Genomic DNA, 14834 nt, shown 5'->3' with positions numbered 1-14834 from the left:
ATCAAAGATCCTACACAATACATAAGATGGTCAACTCTCAGTCAAAAAGAGGAACGCTGCCTCTTGGAATTGTGGGATTTTTAAGGAGTGCGCCAACTAATGTTGAGTGGGTGATGTTTGTGTAGGACCAAGACAGGCTAAGATAAGAAAGAAGCAATTTTCTGTAAAGAATCGTGCAGTACATTAAACTGCATCAATAGCTACACCAAACCATGAGCAGGTTTATCACTATTACGATTTCCAAAAGACTGTGCACTGCGAGTTTTCGTCTCACCTCCCTGGTCACAGCAGGCGGTAGACTGGCACACAGCTCACTCAACTCCGCTCGCAGGTCACTACACTTGCTGTGACTGTGCACGTCCACAAATTATTGCGAGCTCCTTTGCAAAAGGCTAAAGCTTGTTCCGTCTATACCCACTCAATGCTAGTGAGCGGCAGCCACTTCGGTTTCACCAGCGGCAGTGTAAAATTGGGAGGGTTGATCATCTTCTTGAGTGTGGGATCTTTGAGCACATGTCCATCATTCAAAATACAGGGTTAGACATTGGTGTAGAATTGTAAGGCATGATATCACATTGATTCATTGATCAAGAGAATAAAAAACAGATAGGAAAGCTTGCTAGGTTATCCAACAATCTCTCAAAAGAGTCAACACATACAATTAAATTACAACTATTCTCCATCTTAAATTCTGTTGTACATAGCAATTTCCTTCACACTTTCAGCGCTCCGACAATTTCACACCATTCTGTACTGAATGAATGAGTGACATGCAAATCATTCTTCAGAAATTGTTTCAACCTGACTTCCAATATTGGCGGTCGAAGTGCCACAATTTGCTGATTTAACAGATTTCCTGGACCAAGTCCAACAGAGACTGTTGTCATGCTAAGACAAACTATGTGACAGATTTAAAGCAACAAGCTCATACGTTAACACAAGTCATGGTATAGTTTTGCCCTGCTTGGTATTGGAGGGAAAAAAAGTCTGAACACAAACATACAGTAAAGAGCAACAAAAATGCATGACAATGAGCCGTGATGCCACAGAAAAAATACTGAGACCAACGTATGATGCTTTAAGTTTAGTGACAGAGTTGCAGCCATGATTAGGAATTATATACAGCAAAAAGTACATACACAATTTAACAGAAACTCAAAGTTAAAAGAGTAAACATTTACAAGGAAAAGAAAAAAAACGATATAATGAAGATGTTTTCATACAGATAATACTCTTAGGTAAATGGTGTACTCATAATAAGAAGTTTGATGCAAAACACGATGTTGGAATATTTTAATTTAATACATGGCAATTGTTGACGAGGATTTGAGAGGAGGTCAAGCGGTGGGCACCTCTCTCTGGACGTTCATCATACAGTTGCGTGGTCAGTCTGGACATAGAGCTGCCTCACACCGGCCTGAAAGAAACAGACACAAAGATAGAAACTTGATATAAGATACAGCACAATGGGAAGAGCCCTAGTAAAAGGCTCTTATATGAGAGTAGTGTCAACATGGAATATTGAATTGAATTGAATTGAATATTTTATTGTCCACAAATATGACTGCAGAAATGTGCCTTCCATCAGCGTTACGTACAAGAAATATACACAAACAACAATTATTCAAGGAAGAGCATATGCATAACACCCTACAGAAAACATTTGCCAAACAATTTTTTTTACTATGATTGTTACAGAAAATGATAAGTAATCATTATATTGTAATATTCAAAATGCATATTAAAGACATCTACCATACAAATTAGGTAGTTTTTATGAATCAATCATAATGTAATTGAAAATTTTGCACTGAATCCCTCATCTTAATATATCTTTGTACACCTAAATTAACATGATTTAAAATTCCATGCAGTACGGTGTGTTTTTTTTCCACAAGTTTTTCACAAATTTTCCATGAATAACTGAAATATTATAGCGGAAGCTTGCTATAGTGGTCCCATGAAGCTTATGAGGTTCCCCTGCTCCTAAATTTGTGTATAGATGATGTCACATCTTCAGAATACAAACAAGCAAAGTTAACCCAAATTTGTCCAAACCAAAATATCAAAATAGTGTGAAAAGTTGTGCTTGTACAATATATAGGGGATCCTCGCTATGGTGAGGACCTAAAAACCATTACAATTACCTTGCTATTTTAGGTTCCTTACAAAAAAAAAAGGGAAACATAAAGAGTTGGGACCTCAAAAACCACCTTGTCATAAGAAGATTTTGTTATGTCCAACCTCTATGCTATAACAAGGTTCCACTGTACAGTCGCCCATGAACCAGGTGACATTATATCTCATAAGAATACAGTCCTGTCTACTTTGAAATCATAAAGGAGAATAATCTTGCCACATTTGCATGACACTTTATCTACTCTGTTTGTATGATATCACTTTATCAATTCAACTTATCACTTTATCAATTCAACTTAATATGAACATGGGACGGGACTATGGTTTGAATGGATCCATACAAAGCTATAGGCCTATTTAATATTATCAGGGCTAACATGCAAGGCCTACTGGTTACTCCGTAACCCCAGCAAGTACGGTAACTCACCTGAGCAAATATATTGTGTGTTTGTGTGATGATGTACTTGATGTCAGCCTTAGCAGCAACTTCGAGTTTGAGGGTCCCTACGTAGACGTCGGTACACAGTGTCCAGAAGTGCTTGTCCTGAATACTGTAGACACCCTCCAGGTTTGCAACCTGTATAGATGAGAGGACAAACAAGATGATATGTCAGGTTGGAACTCCAGGGGTGTAGACTAGAGGTAGAACTTGCCACACTTGTGGGGGAAGGGCATATATCAGCTAACAAAAATCTCAACAACAAAAAAAAGATACTTAAAAAAAAGCTTTTGGCTGCTTTGTTGGACTGTTTTGGGTGATCTTAACCTTTTCCGCATGGGAACCTGGTGGCCTGTGTATCAAATCTATGGGCATTTCGGAATTCAGTATGGAACGGGTTAACTGCATGATCATAAACGAGCTTAGAAAAATAGAAATTGACAGTAGACCCTAATACTTCCTCTTCGTGGCACATACAGTGAGCTGTAACTTTCAGATGCATGAGAAAAGGTTTTTGGTTGATACTGTTGTCTATGAGATATTGAAAATTCCATGTGTTTGCATGGTAACTTTTTCTGGCACAACAAACTGTCACTTATTCTCAAACTGTGTGCCTCTAACACCTCCACATACATGTACTAGATGAGCATACTATGCTTGCATGTCACATTCATGTCAGGGATCAGAGCTAATATTTTATTAAATTCACAAATTGAAATAGCACCCGATTCACAAAATTCATGAAAATAAGAACCTCACAAAATATTTGGTGTATACAGTAATAACCAAAAGTGGGGGAGTTACAGTCTCTAACCACACACACACACACATATACTAACACAGATACAGACACACACACAGACTCCCCTCAAGTACTGTATATGCCAAATATTTCGTGAGGTTTTTATTTTTGTGAATTTCTCGAGTCAGGTGCTATTCGCTAGTTAAAGCACACGCCAAAACATTCACTCTGATCCCAACATGAATGTGACATGCACAAACATATTTCTCTGTTCAATACTGTATTCCACAATCACGAATTAAACCACTTGCGAAATCGTTGCAAAGTCCCAATTTGTGAAAATTAAGACTCGCTAAATATATGGCACAAACAGTATCAAGCGATAATACCAGCCTAATATCATACCTTCTGATAACAGCTTGGCAGTTCTAGCTCGAGCTCGTATGGAGTTCTCATCATCAGAATGCTGATAGAATCTTGGAGTAATGGCAAGACACTGGTAAAGAAGTAAAAAAGAAGGTCATTAGCACTACTTGGATATCACTGTTATCATCATCATCATCATCATCATCATCATATATCAAATAGTCCCATACATATATATTTGTGTATGTTTGCGAAATACATTTTGTGTGCCGCTATACCACAAGATTTCTCCCATAACACCACACCACAACCCCTCATCCAATTGTTGAACAGGCTTTGATGAGAAGCACTGAAGAAGTAGAACACAAAAGATGGTTGAGTCCTAATCTCCTCATTATATTGACTTTGGCCTGTATTTGACATCACAAATTAGCCATAACTCCTCAAAACTTTTCTGCAATTGTTTTTGTAAATTGAGGGTAAAGTCTAAATCATAAAATAAGTCTCCCTTCTCATATACTTATCTGTTCAGTTGTATGATAGATGAGTTTCAATAAATTTCCTTTCTTTCATACGTCACTTTCTGCTAAGGGTAAAAAAATGGAAACAGCTCACATACATCTTTTTAACTAATTCTCCTTTGCTTGTCACTGCAATGAACATCTTAAAATCTATGCAGGAAAAGTTGATGATCCACTACAATAAACTGCCATTTGTGAATGTCACATCGTACCTATGAATTAAATGATGTAATATTTCACATTACACATTATGCAAAGAGCTACCATAATAATCCACCCTCAATGCTTTGCAAACACACCCCACTTCTATTTCAGAACTAGTCGCACAGAACTCACACGTGATGGGGATAAGAACATCACCAAGCACCAAACAAACCTGATCATGATAAGAAGGGCGATGAACATGGAGCAGAGCGGGTCCACAATCATCCAGCCAAAATACTGCATCAAGATGGCCGACACGATCACCCCAACGCTGCCCAGAGTATCGGCCAGAATGTGCAGAAACACACCTGACGGAACAAGACAGACACACACAGTTAGAGTGATTCAACTGAGAGGAAGACCATACCAGGACCATACTAAAAATTGATATGAGGAATGAAAACCAACTTACAAAAATACAGAATACATGGAACATGAGGTACCGGCACTGCTTTTAACAAGGTGAATTTGGCGATCCCACTTTCTTTTACTGTATTTAGCTGGTCTTTTTTGTAGCATATCTACAGCAAGGTCCCAGTATAACAAAGTAAAATCGGCGGGCCCAGTGACAGAATTTTTCACAGGGTTTCCCAGTACTACAGTCAGTTCTCTCTGTAAGTCAGACAAGTTTTATATCTATACTCTCTGCAATTCCACACTGTTGAATCAACCCAGTTTATTGCAATGACAGAGAGAATTTTACTTCGTCATCTGCTAATCAAAACTGGTGAATATTAGGAAGGACCTTTAGCAAAAAGTCCACATATTTCTTCTGAAAACCCATGTTGGCAGTACTCAAATAGGAATGATGACAAAAACAGAGGAAAAATCACTCAGTTCAGTTGTGTATAGTTTCTGATTCGGCATATCAAAATACCAATTAATCACATTCTCTCCTTTCCCTCCTGAAAACTAAACTTAACACCAGCAAGGAAACAAACAACACTCTACACACTCTTATTCCTTCTAAAACGCATGAACAACTAGCAGTAGAAATATATATTTCTATCTCTTCCTTGTCCTTTAACTGTATTATTATCAATGTTGTTGTTGTTGTTGTTGTTGTTGTTGTTGTTAAGGAAGCTGCTATACCTTTAAGGATCTGCTTCTGGCTTCCTTGTGGAGTGTGCTGATGCTCAGAATCGTCATCCTTATAATCCAATCCTGGCAGATAGGGTGAGGAAAAATGGAAATACAAAATTGTGTGTTTGCCAGGTTGCTATCTTCCATTATACATGAGATAAGAGACACCTTTCTCTATCTTCTATCAGTTTTCTTTCTTTTTTTTTTAAAGCCCACATCGTTTTCCTTCTAAGTGTTGACTACACAATGTTAGATGTAGCATCTGGCAGATATTCATCAATCTTTCATTCAAACTTCCTATGGATTTGCCAGCAACAGATAAAGTTTCATCTGAACTCCCACCTACTTCCTTAAAAATGTGTCTTCCCATCAATGGGAGAGAAACAAAAATCAAATTTTATACAAACAACTGTTCTGCAAGTAATGAAGGATATATTTTCATCCTAAATCAGCAGTATAGACGTAAATTTTACATCTTACTCTCAGGTACAAGTTTCAGCTCCTCCTTCCCCCCCCCCAAAAAAAAAAAAATACAAACAAACAGAAATAAACTGACAATACAAGTATATCAAAACAAAACCAATTTAATATGCAACCAGGACTTCAGTTTGGAAGTTGCCCATGCAGGGGGAATCTCAATTGCATAGAAATGTCAAATAACTAACTTTTTTGAGTTTTCAAAGTGTAAAAGCCAAAAGGGTAGTTGTGGCACAGAGGATTAGGGTAGGAGACTCAAAATTTTATATATATTTTATTTCTTACAGTATATATTATATATACATATTTTATACATTTCATATTTCAAATTTATTCTGATAAACAAACTGTCCAATTATATTCCAGATTGGACTTACCCATCCCACCATGACCATGGCCATGCCCACCGTGGGAGTGGCCATGGTTATCGTGGGAGTGTCCATGGCTATCGTGGGCGTGGTCTCCATGGCTGTGGCTGTGGCTGGCCAATGAGCTGCTCAGGCTCTCTACGTGGGAGTGGCCATGTCCTCCATGACTGTGTCCATGATCTGATGAGAGTCACACATTATGCACACAAGAGCAGATTGAATACTTTGAGGGTTGGTTTTGTAAAAATAAATATAAAATTCAGTAAAAAAAAACACGAAGACAAGTCAACAAAAGAGCTTGCTTCAGCAGACAGCAACAATTCAGAACCAAATTTCCTAACTTTACCCTTGCACGGAGAGCTTCCTACAGTAACCAACTTCCCATCAGTTGGTTCTAAATTTCATTATAGGAAGATACAATAAAAGTGTTCTTGATCCCTCTGCCAAAGAATATTTCTGGTGAATATAACTGTATAATGAACTTTCATGAAACAGATTTGCAAATGACACACTTTAGATTTTCCACCCTCTGCAAGCAATGAAATGGATCAAATAACATTCTGTTATTAGGTACTCTGAGTACATAATCTTTCTGAACTGCTTTCTGCTCTTGTCTGAAGGTGATAGTAACATCAATTCACAAAACTGCAATCAAATTTATCTGTTTCAAAATATTAACCATTATTTCAGTCTTGATGCATCAAGCTGCTGTGGACTGAATCTTTGCAATGCAACTTAAATAGCTAAGCAATAAGAATACAACCACTATTAAAATTACAGGAGTTAATTCTGAAGTGAAAGCAGTACTGATGGTGACAACAAAGGAATCATAGAGTTATCAACAGAAATGACATCAACTGAATTTTCAACTCACCTCCACCTCCGTGTGAGTGCCCATGACCAAAGGCAAATATTCCAATGATATTGACAAAGAATCCCAAGACAGATACAACGAAGAGTCTCTCGTGCCGGACTTCAGGGGGCTCAACCGCTCTCTGCAAGGACCAAAGTGAAAGGCAATGCGATAAACAAATCATTGGTCATTACACAAATAGAAAAAATAATAATATATAAAAATACATTTGTGGAATACATGGTGAAGAAAGCCACACATCATTTACAGCAGGGCAATATTTTCTCAAGACTTTGATGTAAAGAGAAGACTTTCTTAAAGCTTGATAAAGTCCACGGGAGTGGATGGAATCTCACCCACAAAATTACTGAAAGTTGGTAAAAAAGCCATAACCTCCTGTTGTGTTATCATCCCCAACTGATGAATGTTTTCTGTAATACAAATTATGATGTTTCTTCCACATGTCCGCATTGAACAAAGGGGCCCTACATGTGTGTATTTTATTAGAAGTTAGCTTGCCCAACTAGCCCAACAGTAAGTTTTCAGTTGCTAATAACACTACGTTTCCCATAGACACCTGTCAAAGTGTACTCAGGACTAGTCTTCCATAGGTGAGCAATCTATAAAGGTATCGTATACTTTTGGTTGAGACCTAATTTCAGGTTTCTGACATTTTTTGGTGAGGTAATGAGAAACCTCTTATGAAATATGAAAGAGCATGTAATTCCATGAGGAATTCAACACTTATTTGATGAAAATTGGTTTTGAAATGGCTGAGATATCCAAAACAGAGTGATTCAATGAAGTGTGGGACCCACATTTTATTATGATCGCTTTGTTTTACTTTGTTTTTGGATGTTTCAGCCATTCCAAACCCAATTTTCATTAAATAAACTTTGAATTCCTCTTAAAATGGTATGCTCTGTACTATTTCATAAGTGTTTTCTTGGTATCTCACAAAAAGTTAAAAGCCCAATTCTCATCTCCACCAATACTGTACTATTCCTTTAACCGTCTACAATTACATATGAGAAAAATACAGATATCTCCTTGTATTTTTAGGCTTTATTGCTAAAATTTCATATGGTAGGATGTTTTGTGATACAACAGACCTACACATATGCATCAAATGTGATATCGTGAACATTTTTAAAATCACTGTTCCCAAAGGTAAACAAGACCTTTAATTGTATTTATGTAAATCTTTTTTTTGGGGGGTACCAAACTCCCTTCCACCCCATAAGAATAACATCATGCCATTTTATCGACAAACATGCATCGTACTTTGAAAGATCCAAGCCGACATTACTTACTTCTACGGCTTCGGAGAAGATGAAAAATGCTATGAAGAGTAGGAACAAGGCGTTGACGAAACCCGCCAAGATCTCCATGCGGACGTACCTACATGTGGGTAGAAGGATCCAAGAGTACACGTACTCAAAAATAGATACAATCATGTGACACTCCTTTCTTTTACTTCACTCATTATGAAATGTCAATATGTGATACACCATGGTCTGTAATGGTGCCAATAGAGCACTTGTTCTTGAATTCATGGGTGAAAAATAAGCACTATGCAGTCTTTTGGTTCAAATTTGTCTTTCAATCTTTCAACCTCTTTGCAACCCTAATTTACATTTGCAGCAAAAAAAATAATGATAATAATCTAATCAAACAATATTATTCATTTGACATGTCACTAAAAGATTGGCCAGCAACATTTTTCGACAGATTTTACTTGAGTTTGTGATTGAAATTGAGCCTTGTGTAAGCTGAGCAGAGATATCTCTGTTCCAACAACACTTGCTATACACAGTAGTGTGCACAGACCAGAGTAGCCTAAGCTATCAAACCTGAACTGAAAGACAAGCCTGAAACAGAGGCTAGGCAAAAGGCCAACATTTTAATGCATGATGGTACATGTATTTGGATGAATGATATAACACTCACATTGACATTACAGATCATTTCTTTGATGTATACACACATGCATGCACATTCCAAGTGGCTCACAAATACAGGGCTGCCAACACTGGAAACTAGTTGAGAGTGAGACTCCCATAGGCCAATGCTATAATTTAGGAGTCAAAATGAGTGAGATCAATAGAAATGCATGCAAATGAAATAAAGTTTTAGAGTGAGAAAGGACCAAAATGTGTGAGTCTCACACTCAATGCGTGAGAGTTGGCAGCCCTGCAAATATCACAATTAGAGGAATAACAAGAAAAAAATGGATGAATCGGCAACAAATACCTAAAAACAATACACACTTAAACAATCACCTAATGAGAAACCACTTTTGCGCGTACCGCGCTACGCATGCATGAATTATGTTTGATGGTCACTCAAAGCAACATTTCAAGTCAAGTCTGTTGAGTTCCGCAGCCGCCAAACTAGAGCTTTGCGCCCAACGTGCACAAAGCGCCGCCTTCCCCTCAAAGATCTTGGATCGGATGGTGGGACCACGGCGCGCTGCGCTTGTGTGGCAGGCATGTGCAGGCTAGACAGCTTCACCACACCTCCCTGGTAAAACAAACAACAACAACAAAACGTACTAAAACACTGAATTCATCGTTTCCCCCCGAGGCACCTCTTTTTGCAGCCTTGTCCTCAAACGAGGTTAACCAGACAGCAATGACACGCGAATTCAATTTGGAAAACCAGAATGGTGGTTGTAAATTTATCAAGAAAAGAGTGCAACAAGCGATAGTTTTTCTGTTGCAACTGTTAGTTAATCCATCACTGGTCTTATTATTGTAGGTCTGCTGTAGGGCTGTACGTTTTGTTGGTTTTTTTTTTTTAGCTAAAACAATGTCAAAGAGAGGAGACATTATTTAACCGCCTTTGACACTGATGCATTAGGGAGATTTAAAAAAAAAAAATGCATGCACACATATTACAAAATACATGGATCGCAAAAACAAAGAACTTTTTGAGATGTTTGATGAGCATATTAATTACTCTGACATTCAGACGAGGATATTCAACCATTTTAGAAGTGCTGCAATAGTTCTTTATCAAAACTATTCTTACATACGTTTTAACACTTTCCCGTCATATGGACAAGAAATATCTCTACGATGCGCTTACATTCAGCTTCCATTTTTTTCCAAAGGTAATCTATTGTTCAACAAGAAGACAATGATAATCAGATTAAACTGAAAAAAGAAAAGAAAAGAAAAGAAACACTCCTGATTGGCAATTATGCCTGCTCAGTTGTCAGATTTTCATAACAATCAGACTATTCATCACAGTAGCTGGCTAATTTCAGCAGATGGTCCTGGTGTGCCTAGCATATGCACATTAATTCATATTATCAATTATGGAGAGTGGCAACTCAGAGACATTTGATTTCTGCATGCATCTGGCAACTACTACGGCAATAATTTCAATTTTGATGGCCATTGTTGGTTCAAAATGGTATTGTCCAGAAGCTACAACAAGTGACAAAAATATCTATAAAAAAAACACCCCTACAACTGTCACTATGGCAACTGGCAGGCTTCTACCATTATTTTCTTCATTATTCTCCCAATACGTTTACAGCAGGGCTGCACACTAACCCATTTTCTCTACAGGTCCAACTTGTTTGTCGGACCAGCAGGTACCCAGTTTTTCCATTATTTACTGGTCCATTTCTGAAAAAGTTACTGGTCCAACAGTGATTTTTACCGTTTAGGACCGTCGGACCAGTGCCAGAGTGCAGCGTTGGTCGTTGGCACTAACAGTCAACCTGAATGAAAATGGTAATTTGGAATAAAATAATCATAATAATACCAATATCCTGGATCTGCAGAAACTCCCTGTAAAGTCTTGGAGGGGAGAAAGGGGGTTATACAGCGTAACTCACCCATAGGAGAATTTGTCATTAGCTCGCCACTTGGAAATGATGCTTGCGATGAGACCAGCGAGCAGGGCAGTGCAGTCAAAGAACATGTGAAACGAATCAGAGATCAGGCCAAGGCTGGTATAAAAGAGATGAACAAAAAGAAAGATACATGTAAGATCACATCATTGTACGTGTACTTTAGGATGCTAGTTGCCAGGCAACCCAAGCTTAAATCTACTCTTGTGTGACATGTTTGGGTTTCACTGTACATCAACAGAGACAACACAGGCAATTCAATGCAACCAGCAAATGGCAAGATACATTGAGAACTTTATGAACTTGTCCACTGCATTTTATGCAGCAAAGTATTCTACATTCAATCATGATAAATGCTTGAATATTATGTGAGCAATGTCCTTCAACATGCTACGCTATGACAGTTTATCTATCATTTCTTTTTAACTTGTCTTCAATAAAAGCACTACATGATCACCTGATATGTTAATTCGTCATCTTCCTGACTGATGAGCATATTTAACATCATGGTTTTGCTCTCTGCATCTGCACCTTCACATAACTTTTTTAATGATTTACATCTGCTCAATTTAACACAAAGACATTGTAAGATGGTAAATGCATTAAAGGTTATACAAGTAATCTCCACCGAGGCCACTGATCATGTGCATGTGGTTTGTGGTATGTAATGTTACAGTACTGTGATTGCCAAAACAGCAGAGATGTGCAAAACTACATGTCTAGCTAAAGAGTAATGAACCCAGGAAACACTGAAAAATTGGTCTCAAATTGAGCACATGGCTGAGAAACACAGAGATGTTACGTAAACTGCACAGATACTTGCCTGTTAGACCAGATGCCATAGGCCAGTTCCACAAAGGCAAAGGAAAGGTTGAGCACTAGAAACATGAACAGATTCCTGGAGGTCTGGTCTGAAAATATGGCCCTGAAAGAAAACAAAGAGACCACTTTTAATTAGTATCAAACATGAAATAATTGCAGTACAGCGGACTCCCATTAAAACGAAGTCCTCCAACAGGCAGTTTTCTTTCGTTATATCAAAATGTTGCTATAACCAAATAAATAAACAATAAAAAGCAAAGAGAGGATAATCTTGCGGCATGAATTTTTATTTCTTTGTAACCGTGTCCGTTATACAAATAGGAGTGCACTGAATACCTTTTCTTTCTTTTGTTGTTTTGAAACATAGTTGAAGGTAACACATATCCACCACCAGTGTTTAAAGTAAAATAATTAAAACTCAGCAATTTAACAGTAAAATTAAAAAAAAAAAAGTGAAACAATGTAAATCCAAAAATTCAAAACAAATGCTGATTCAATGTTTTCCTTCCATTTACAATGAGTACCAGTAACTCTACTATCTGCTCAAAAGTGGCCACTGATGAGCTCTGGTATAGGTGCATAGCATGAAAATAAAAATTATAATTCTGTATCATGTATAAGACTGTGTTTCACTGTGCATAGCATGAAAATAAAAATCATAATTCTGTATCATGTATAAGACTGTGTTTCACTGTCCTGCAATGAACAAATAAATGTACATGGCTGGGTTTCACTTGTCAACATCGTTTGTGTTGGGATGAATGACAGTTTGGGTTTGCACAGTACTGTTTGCCTACAAAGTGTCCGGTATCACCAAGAGTAGATTGGTAAGAGAGTTATGTAACTTCCTATCATTAACTTACTGACTCTGACCTAGCAATTCACATTGTGACTTCTTTAGCTTGCCAGCAAAAAACTCATTTCAGCTATATATCATGGCAAGGAACAATTAAAGCTCATACGTTAATCCCACTCTGTTTTACTAAGCCAAAAATTATCAGCACACTTTTTTTTTTAAAATCCTGTTGTGTTTGTTTTAATTTCATTATTGTAATTTTGTGTTCTCTTTTCCTCCACTCCTTCTAACTCTCTCTCTCTCCCTCTCCCTTTATTGTTGTTTGGTAATGGTGAATTGGGTGATTTGTAATGGTGAATCTTTACCATGTCATTCTCTCAAGGGGAATTTCTTTTAGTGGCTGATATGTCAGGTGACCACTATAGACAGGTGGCTGTTTAGGCAGGTTTGACTGCAGTTGACCTTTAATTGCAGCCTTCAAAAGGCAGAGGGAATCTCTAATGGAGCCAACATAACATGGACATACATACAGTATGTCCCCCCCCCCCCAAAAAAAAAAAAAAAAAAATACTATCAAATTTTCATATTGATAACATCCAATATGATTAAATTGTCTAATGCTACTTCATGGTATTAAAATATAACATCTTAGCTCTATTTTGCAGAAAACCCCATTCAGTTTGGTTAAGCGGTCACAGAGAAATGTGGAATGTTGCAAAGCATGTCATGAGTCTGATTCTTCGAAGTTTTAATAGCACTTCAATGCTTTTGTGTGTGAATACAATGGACAGAACTTGAAGGGAAGAGATTCTTGACATGCTCTACAGAATTCCTCATTTCTCTTTGACCACTGAAGCTAATCGAATGAGGTTTTCTGTAGATGTGGGCAATGAGTTATAGTGTCGTACCCTGAATTTGTATTTGGATTGATTCACTGTTTTTAAATTGCGGAGGGCCCCATTGTAATTTTTTGGGGGACATACGGTATATGTACACTGTCAGGAAAAATAAGTTGAGGCAGTGCCACAGTACAAGTCAAAGAAGAAAAAAAAAATCCATTAACTTGAATTCATTCAAACAAACAAAAATCTGGAATTTTCTTTACATTTCTTTACATTGGCCTTGTTCACATTCCACGACTATGACATCACAAATGGCATGGCAGCAATTCAATGGACAAGACTAAATGTTCAGGACTTTTGAAGTGATTGTCTTCAGGATTTCCTCAAACTTCACCAAGCTCACTCACGACCACACGTTCTTCGTCATAGATCATTCATAGTCTATATTAATGTCATGCAAAAACCAGATCATGTTTGACGATAATTCTTTTGGCAGTACTAGCCTTGACTTGATAAAACTATGAGCAGTATTAATTTCTGGTCGGTGATGAGTAAAATAATTGCTAACTTAGATTATAGAACCAACCTCTCCTGATTCTATCGATGTTCTAGGATATTATTGTTTTTATGTAATTTTTGTATTGTGGAAACTTTGAATAAACTTGAACTTGAACTTGAACTTATTTAAACAGAAAAGAACCGAGTTAGAGTCTATCTTCATACACACCATAATCAAAATGTGCCATTGCGTGGTAAAACTAAATCACGATATTTTCAAAGTTGTACATTCATACAAAAAGAGTACCAATAAGACAGCTCAAGACGGGCCGAACCGAGCCGAGCACCGGTTACAAGACGTGGGCATGGCCATAATCACAGCCGCTACTGTGGCTACTGTTTGTCACGAGTAAGCACAGCTGTTACAGAGTATTAGAAAAATCCGCACGCTTTACGAATAGAGAAAAAGTCTACTTCTCACCTCCACCACGCCTGTATTGTGACCCATAACTTGAATCTTGGCTTGTACAGTTGGTCATTTTTGTGGACTGGAAGCATTTGTAACCTTCTGAATCAGAGATGTCGAGAAAATATCCCTCTATTAGTTACGACCGGCGCGTCTGTGTCTGGGGCAAAAGTCGTGCTTGATGGTAATTTGATCAGCATAATATGCACACGTTGCACACATGGATATCCCACAGTCATACCCCCATCTACGTACTTCCGCGATTCGTGTTGACATCCGATGATTAGTCTACACCACAGTCTTTCATTGATTTTGTTTAGTGACACTAAGTCATGATTATTAATATCGCTTGA

General features: G+C 37.7%; 1 protein-coding gene across 1 annotated transcript; it reads right to left on the bottom strand.

Annotated features, from left to right (window-relative positions):
• Positions 1-682: 682 nt before the first annotated feature.
• On the bottom strand, positions 683-14632 carry LOC139731486 (zinc transporter 7-like). The gene is made up of 11 exons (XM_071642369.1): positions 14497-14632; positions 11881-11982; positions 11043-11156; positions 8506-8593; positions 7214-7334; positions 6349-6519; positions 5504-5575; positions 4584-4719; positions 3726-3816; positions 2567-2716; positions 683-1417 (listed from the first exon to the last, which is right to left on the bottom strand). The coding sequence occupies exons 1-11, from the start codon at positions 14571-14573 to the stop codon at positions 1370-1372; spliced, it is 1170 nt and encodes a 389-aa protein (XP_071498470.1). The 5' UTR covers positions 14574-14632; the 3' UTR covers positions 683-1369.
• Between the last annotated feature and the right edge of the window lie 202 nt (positions 14633-14834).

The sequence above is a fragment of the Diadema antillarum genome, unplaced genomic scaffold (assembly GCF_040938485.1).
Source record: "Diadema antillarum isolate AM-2024a unplaced genomic scaffold, OU_Dant_1.0 seq00000376_RagTag, whole genome shotgun sequence".
Taxonomy (NCBI): Eukaryota; Metazoa; Echinodermata; class Echinoidea; order Diadematoida; family Diadematidae; genus Diadema; species Diadema antillarum.
This window is presented reverse-complemented; position numbering and strand designations above follow the sequence as displayed.

What these genes read in the sequence shown, in the direction of transcription:
- LOC139731486 (XM_071642369.1), bottom strand. Translation starts at nt 14,573, where the DNA reads ATGCTTCCAGTCCACAAAAATGACCAACTGTACAAGCCAAGATTCAAG. An exon ending in GCCCTTCTTATCATGATCAG is followed by an intron (nt 3,817 to 4,583) that starts GTTTGTTTGGTG and finishes CTTCTTTACCAG; the next exon opens with TGTCTTGCCATTACTCCAAG. An exon ending in TGCCAAGCTGTTATCAGAAG is followed by an intron (nt 2,717 to 3,725) that starts GTATGATATTAG and finishes TCATCTATACAG; the next exon opens with GTTGCAAACCTGGAGGGTGT.